Genomic DNA, 7,797 nt, shown 5'->3' with positions numbered 1-7,797 from the left:
CCGTCAATCTCGCCGTTGTACGGGTGGTTTGGACTGGGATGTAATGTTCTTCAAATCTGAAAGAACATCCGAAGCATGTGAAATGCAAAACAAACCCTAAAAGAAACTAATCGAGTTTAGAAATTGCGAATACAATAAAATATGTCATAATAAATTCCAAAAGCTAAAATGACATTTTAAAAAATCTACTTTTCAGTCTTAGCTGACGGGGTTTCAGTTTTAAAACCGGAGAAAGAAAAACATCCAATTGTCAGTGGAGTAAAGGTTATTTGCTAGCAATGAAAATTCAATCAATCAATGCAATCGTTAACAGAATCCCTCGTGCTGTAGTACCAATAATACGAACAGTAAGTAATAACTATGATAATGACCATTTGCAACATTTATTTAAGATTTGCTTATTAAAACTATGGTTGTTCTTTAATTTAAATTTTGTAGGCCTAGTTAATTTTAAATTCACCTAATTTTAAAGCAAAAAAAAAATTGCTGTTTTTAAGTAAAAAAAAGTAAAGTACCCCTTTCATACCTTGCGATCTATAGTGCAGACGATGTTAAGGTCATCTGTTTCTGTGGCCAACGGTTAACGAGCAGGGTGTCATGTGGCCAGCTCATCGACCTACCGCCTTTACTTTCCCCCAACTTAAGTCAGGTGCCCATTAGAGCTGGGTGGACTCAGGGGCACCCTAAAAATCCCGAAATTCAAAATCACAGTCTTCACTGAGATTGGAACCCAGGACCCCAGGTTCGGAAGCCAAGCGCTTAAGCACTAAGCCATCGCACCCCTTTATGCTGTTTTAGCAATGTAATAAAACTGTGGAACATTTTGAGAACCGATTCTACCAACAACTAAGAAATCAATCAAACGACTTAACAAATATATTGTCTTAATCCTTAATCCGTAAACTACTTCAGAAAACGTTTTGGTTTCTAACGTTTACGAATGTCCTCTGTGAAGGTCAGTTGATGTTAGCCTCGTCTTTCACTGAACGTGACGTCAGTTTCTGACATAACCCATAGATCGGTGTTGTATCCCTTCTTGAGCTCGATCACCTCGCCTAGTTTCAGTTTAATCCATCACCCCATGCACGTACTAGATCTGTGATACACCCAGATTTGATGCGAGTAGATAAATACAAGGACTTTGGGTTTCTATGGCATACACAAGGTCCTTTCAGAGTCTTGTAATAGTCTGGCAAATACTGGGACTTACTGAACATTTTACTAGAGTTTCAAGTAAGTATCTTTTAAATTATCTTATACTTTTGAATATGTCGTGATCAGTGAGAGTAACATATTGATTAGATGAGGAAATAACATTCTTAATGGGTTTTTTAAAACTATATATGCATTGTTGAAATTCAAATATCTTAACAGCGACCATAGCGTACCGAGCATTGTACAAAAGTATAGTATATGAAAAGTACTCTACAGAAAAGCGATTTTTAAGAATCTTTTTTTTTAACATAAGAAAATCAGAAAATATTTTGGTTCTTAATTAGTAATTGCTAAAAGAAATAATTAGATCATATACCAATTTTAATCCAATGTAATTTATCAATGTAGGAACATACATCTTTTTAATATGTATCTCTTCTAAAGACAACACAACTATTTATTATGGACAATAAAATATTTGTTTAGATTTAGAAAAATCATTTGTAAAATGTTCAAGAATATGAAATCTACACAGAACTGCAAGCACAAGATTTATATTCTTAAAGACCGCACGCAGTGTTCGTCTCATCTTTAAGATTATTTAAATCAGACCAAACTGTACGACAGGTCAGTGCAAGACACTGGCGGATCCAGGGGGGGGGGGGCGGTAGGGGCGATCGCCCCCCCCCCCCACTCGGCGACCCCCCCCCCCCCCCGAAGCGGACGAACTTTAGTACAGGATTCACATAATTTGTATACGAATTTATTACTTATGTTAAAAATATATACTAATTATTTATATTTCAACCTATTTTTAGATTATTTCGCCCCCCCCCCCCTCTAGTATGTTGGCCGATTTGGTGGGGTCGGGAGGGAGCGATGGTATCAATCTCGCCCCCCCCACTACACTTTCGAGTGGGGGGGGGCGGTCCAATTTATTGGTAGAAATCACAGCCTGCTAACAAAATCAATTAAATATCTATATACTTGTAACTTGTTATTGATATTTTAACCGATCTTTATATTATGTCGTTCCCTGTTTGCCGATTGGTGGGGGGGGGGGGGACGAATACCTCTTCTGCTCTTCCCACCTAAACCCTTTGAGTGGGGGGGGGGGGGCGGTCCGTTTTTATGGAGAAATCATAGTTTGTGAACAAAATTAGTTGAATTAATATATACATTTTATATTATGTCGCTCCCTTTCTGGTATTTTGGCCGATTCGGTGGGGTGAGGGGGGGGGGACGATTGCATGTACTGCCCTCCCCACTCTAGCCCTCTGAGTGCTGGGGGGGGCGGTCCTATTTTTGTGGAGAATCATAGTTTGTGAATAAAATTAGTTGAATATCTATATAATATAAACTACGTATTGATATGTGACCCATTGTAAATATGTCGTACCATACTCTAATCTCAAATTGTATCATTAGTAAATTTAAATGAAAAAGGGTTGCACCAGGTGGGAGGGGCGATACATGCAATCGCATTTCCCCCATCGGACAAATCAATACTTTTTCTTTTTGTATTATAGTTAAGAAATTACAAAATTTAAAAAATCTGTCACTAATATAATTTATATATACTATAAATTAAATTCTTATATCGAGTCGCCCCATACCTATTCTTTAATGCCAAATGCAATCTTTAGCAGAAATGAGTAAAGGAGCGAGGATTAATCATTTTCACTCTACCGCCATTCCCATTTCCAGAGAGAGTTTTTGTAATTTCACATGAAGTTATCATAAGTATTTTAAGAAAGACTTTGCATTGGAAAAGTTAGAATTCAAACGAAATTTTTCAGTATAAGAGTCATGATTGAGATGAGTTCTAAACTCAAATAATATTTTCATAGACGCCTTTTCCCAACCTTTACTCAATCTGATATTTTTCTAGCTAAATAAATTTGGGACTATTACTCACAATTTATACTAGAGTTTTCTTGAATACTATTTATCGAATAAGTTTTTTTTCGGCGGCGATCCTCAAAGCAAAAATCTAAATACGTGGATTATCCTATCTTTTCAAATTAGAATATTTTTCAAGTACAACATTATTCGAAAGGTCGTTTTTTAATGGTATGAATAATGAGCTTCAGGTCAGGAGAATGCGTTTCTGCAGTGAAGAATGCAAGAAAACCCTTTTGGCGTCGGGGCTTCGTCCCGAACTCCATTTATGAGTAATGAGTTGTAGATGTCAGGAGAATGCGTTTCTGCAGAGAAGAATGCAAGAAAACGCTTTTAGCGTCGGGGTCGAACTCCATTTATGGGTAATGAGTTGTAGATGTCAGGAGAATGCGTTTCTGCAGAGAAGAATGCAAGAAAACGCTTTTGGCGTCGGGGCTTCGCCCCGAACTTCATTTATGGTTAATGAGTTGTAGATGTCAGGAGAATGCGTTTCTGCAATGAAGAATGCAAGAAAACGCTTTTGGCGTCGGGGCTTCGCCCCGAACTACATTGTGAAGAATGAGCTGTACTTGTCAGGAGAATGCGTATCTGCAGTCAAAAAAGCAAGAAAACGCTTATGGCGTCGCGGCTTCGCCCCGAACTCAATTGATGAATAATGAGCTGTACTTGTCAGGAGAATGCGTTTCTGCAGTGAAAAAAAGCAAGAAAACGCTTATGGCGTCGGGGCTTCGCCCCGAACTTCACCATAGAACTTTATAGCGCTGCCCCAGTTGTTTTGTTTTTCGCCGAAGGTCGAGAAATGCTGCTTTTTTTATTCTCATATTTATATATATATATGTGTGTGTGTGTGTGCGCGCGTGCGTGTGTGTGCGTGCGTGCGTGTGTGTGTGTGTGTGTGTGTGCGCGCGCGCGCGCTGTATGCACGTTTATGCGTAGAGTTAGGGTTTACTGGGCGTTAGGGTTAGGGTTTGGAAAAAAATCGCCCCCCCCCCCCACTCCAAAGTTCTGGATCCGCTAGTGGTGCAAGAGACACTTATCGTTACGCTCTCAAACCTCTGGCTTAGTGACAATCAAAAGTGAGCAATAGAGTGGTAGGGTACAAGAAAAATAGTTTCTACTGGTCCAAACAAACGGACATTCAGTATTACTACAACTCTGCATTACTACTATAACAGTAACAAGCAAATATTCACATTCGACTAACAGTAACAACATTAAGACAATCAATGAACTTAGAAACACTCCAGGACAGACGACTGAAAGTTATAACGATAATAATACATGAAACACTGAGCTATAACTTACAAATACATGAAACACTGAGCCATAACTTACAAATACATGAAACACTGAGCCATAACTTACAAATACATGAAACACTGAGCCATAACTTACAAATACATGAAACACTGAGCCATAACTTACAAATACATGAAACACTGAGCCATAACTTACAAATACATGAAACACTGAGCCATAACTTACAAATACATGAAACACTGAGCCATAACTTACAAATACATGAAACACTGAGCTATAACTTACAAATACATGAAACACTGAGCCATAACTTACAAATACATGAAACACTAGAGCCATAACTTACAAATACATGAAACACTGAGCCATAACTTACAAATACATGAAACACTGAGCTATAACTTACAAATACATGAAACACTAGAGCCATAACTTACAAATACATGAAACACTGAGCCATAACTTACAAATACATGAAACACTGAGCCATAACTTACAAATACATGAAACACTGAGCCATAACTTACAAATACAAAAAAAAACAACACACAGTAATAAAATACTCAGAAAAAAAGATGAAAGTACGTTATCTAATTCCGATTGCTAGGATGTTAGGACTCAACTAGAGGCATGAAATATTAACATTTTAAATTTTCCACATTAAGGTCATGAGGTCATTCTAGTCTGGACAGACTTTTGTTGTTTCTTTCATTAGTTCATGACCAGGTCAACGTTGGACGTGAAATAAAAACCATAAAGTGACTTAACGGTTGACAGATGTTGCTAGGGCCCTGACTGTGGCTGTAGGTGACAGCAATTAAATCACGTGATGTCTTCTTGAGTGATATATTTCATCACTTCTCTTAACCCACAGTGAGTAAGTCACTCACTTGTGGGAACAATTTTTTGAACATGAAAAACAACAAAAACCTACACAAAAATACATATTTTTTAAAAACAAAGCTTATATTAAGTGTGTGGTTGTATCAATTAGTTTTGGATCAGTCATGGAAATAAGTAATTTGTTTTTGTTAAGCGCAATTTTATGCTTTTAGCTTTTTTTAACACGATAAAATCCTGGCACATGTCTGGACAAGTTGAAAGGGGATGGGGGATTGAAGGGTGTGTCTGGGTGATCGCTTTTTAAATGCATTTATTTAAAAAATATGATCGACCTGAATTCGAACTCGAGGGCCTTCTTAGCCTGAAGGAGGCACATTAACCACTGTGACAGGAAAGTGCTTAGGAAAATAGAAGGTGTTATAGTTATCTATTGTTAGTTTTAAACTTTTCTCTCTACAAAGTATAAAGAGGACTTATTCAATTTATACCACCTTATCGGTCAAGTAGTATTTCTTTTGCTTGTTCAAGATACAAACCAAAATAATTAATTAACAAAAAATAGTTAATTAAATTTCTGTTGTTTTTTTAATTTGTGCAAACTTTCAACTTGATCCAAGCTTGGATGTGAGACAAATAACGCGTACAAACATTTGGACAGACAAAAAGACAGACAGACAGACAGACAGAGCGAGTTGATATCAACTTTATAAGTTTTACAAACAATTCATTCCGTGCGTGTATGACAAGGAGAAAAAAATGTTTAGATCATTTTTAATGATTGATCAAATATAATAAATGTTTATCTTTCTACATTAATTTTGGTTTCAGAATGACACAATTGATGCAAATATTTGGCCTGGTGATGCTCGTCACGTTGTTCTGTTGTGCTACAGCAGGTAGAAGTGATTTACTTTCTGATCTGACTTTTGATTTACTTATTGAAATACACACACGCTGTAACTGTGGGGACTGTGTCTCAGGAATATTGAGGAATACTTTTAAGAAGCCTCGCTTTCGTTTTAATAGTGACTGTCTGTCTTTAAATGGATTTAATCCTTCTTCCTCATAACTCTTGTTTTAAAACAAGCCCAGAAGCAAACGTTTTGTCAAAATAATCTAGGAAATGATTCTGTGAATGGCGCTTGAGAAAAGAAAATTCGCAACATTTAACAGTGTAAACAAACACATAACATCTACTAGAACAAAGTCTGGTTATGTCCTTTTCTCATAGTTGTTAAGTATGAACTGCTATTTCTGGAATGTTATGTGTAATATGGAAGCACATAAAAGATTTTATGTTCCGCAAGGGGTGGGGGGATATGCCTTATTCATTTTACCCTTTTTCTTACTAGGAAAGTTAAAAAAGAAAGTGCTTCACATTTGCAGCCTTCCTTTTTCAGTTGTGTTTGAAAAAAATGGAGACGTGAATAAATGTGTCAAATAAAATAACAGCGGGGATAAACTATATGGATTTTAAGAAAATACGATTTTTTCTGAATTGTTTCCCCTTGATTAGTAAGCCATATATATATGTATATATATATACGCAATATATATACCCAATCTTTCGAAGGCTCTCGGGCAGTAGTCACTCCTGTCAACCCTTAAATCCAGCCCTGTTTGTATGTCTAATATATTTCTACTATATTTGTTATATGTTTTTTAAACTCTTTTATTCATTTCTTCATTGCTAAAGAAGAGGAAGAAGGGGCCACACAAGAACAGCAACAAGCAGACAAAGAACAATGGGCGAAACTATTTCAGATTCTTGAAAACCAACAGAAAGCTCAACAAACCACACAGCGACCACAACAGCAACCCAACAAACAACAGAAGCCCCCGCAGAAGTTTCCCCAGTCTAAGCCACAACCACAGCGACCACAGCAAGAGTGGCAGTGGCTGCAGCAGCAGCAGCAGAATCAGTGGGCACAAAAAAAGCAACAGTGGCTCCAGTTTCTGAACCAGTGGTCCAGAGCTCAACTGCTGAGCTATCTCCAGCAATACTGGCAGTCTCAGGCGCGACCCAGTCCCCAAAAACCAGCAGTACAGAGGCAGGCACAGGCTCCATCCAAAGCTTCAGAACAGGACTTGCTACTTGGCCTTTTGAATCTTGAAAATGCTTAAATCAATTTTATAAATCTCTCACTCTGGATCTACATTGCAGATCTGCTCAAGTTTATTTATAATGTGATGTATAAATATTTATGACAATCATGAGATTAATTAAATTATATAGTTTCTAAAAAAAGTTCTTATTTAATTTACTATGCATGGAGTCTTATGAGCATTGTATATAACTCCGGGTTTGTTTATTTATGTAAATCTTGTAAGCTTTAAAAAAAGGTGCTCGGTTGCATGAATAAAATAGTGTTAAAATATCTTTGCCTAATGCTAACTGCATGTGCAATATCAATAATCGCAGTCTACTAAATGAAAGATTCAAGGAAGATTCAGAAAGTGTTTTACATTATTAGCACACTGTCATAAATTGAGTTTCACTCAAAGAGTAATACAAAAATAACAATAATAAAAAATAATGACAAAAAATTTATGATCATTTAGCTGCAAAAGAAGTTAATTAAAGCAAATGCAAATAAATATGCAAATACAATTGCTGAGGGTTAGAAAAAGATGCCA

At 36.8% G+C, this 7,797-nt stretch overlaps 1 protein-coding gene across 1 annotated transcript; it reads left to right on the top strand.

The window, feature by feature from the left end:
- Positions 1-1,074: 1,074 nt before the first annotated feature.
- On the top strand, positions 1,075-7,399 carry LOC106073370 (cAMP-dependent protein kinase catalytic subunit-like). Its single transcript, XM_013233903.2, has 3 exons — positions 1,075-1,233; positions 5,989-6,056; positions 6,857-7,399. Exons 2-3 carry the CDS (start codon positions 5,990-5,992, stop codon positions 7,282-7,284), a joined length of 495 nt encoding a protein of 164 aa, XP_013089357.2. The 5' UTR covers positions 1,075-1,233; position 5,989; the 3' UTR covers positions 7,285-7,399.
- Positions 7,400-7,797: the final 398 nt, after the last annotated feature.

This window comes from Biomphalaria glabrata, chromosome 1, assembly GCF_947242115.1.
Source record: "Biomphalaria glabrata chromosome 1, xgBioGlab47.1, whole genome shotgun sequence".
NCBI lineage: Eukaryota > Metazoa > Mollusca > Gastropoda > Planorbidae > Biomphalaria > Biomphalaria glabrata.
The sequence above is the reverse complement of the archived record's forward strand: the minus strand, read 5'-3'. Positions and strand labels throughout refer to the sequence as shown.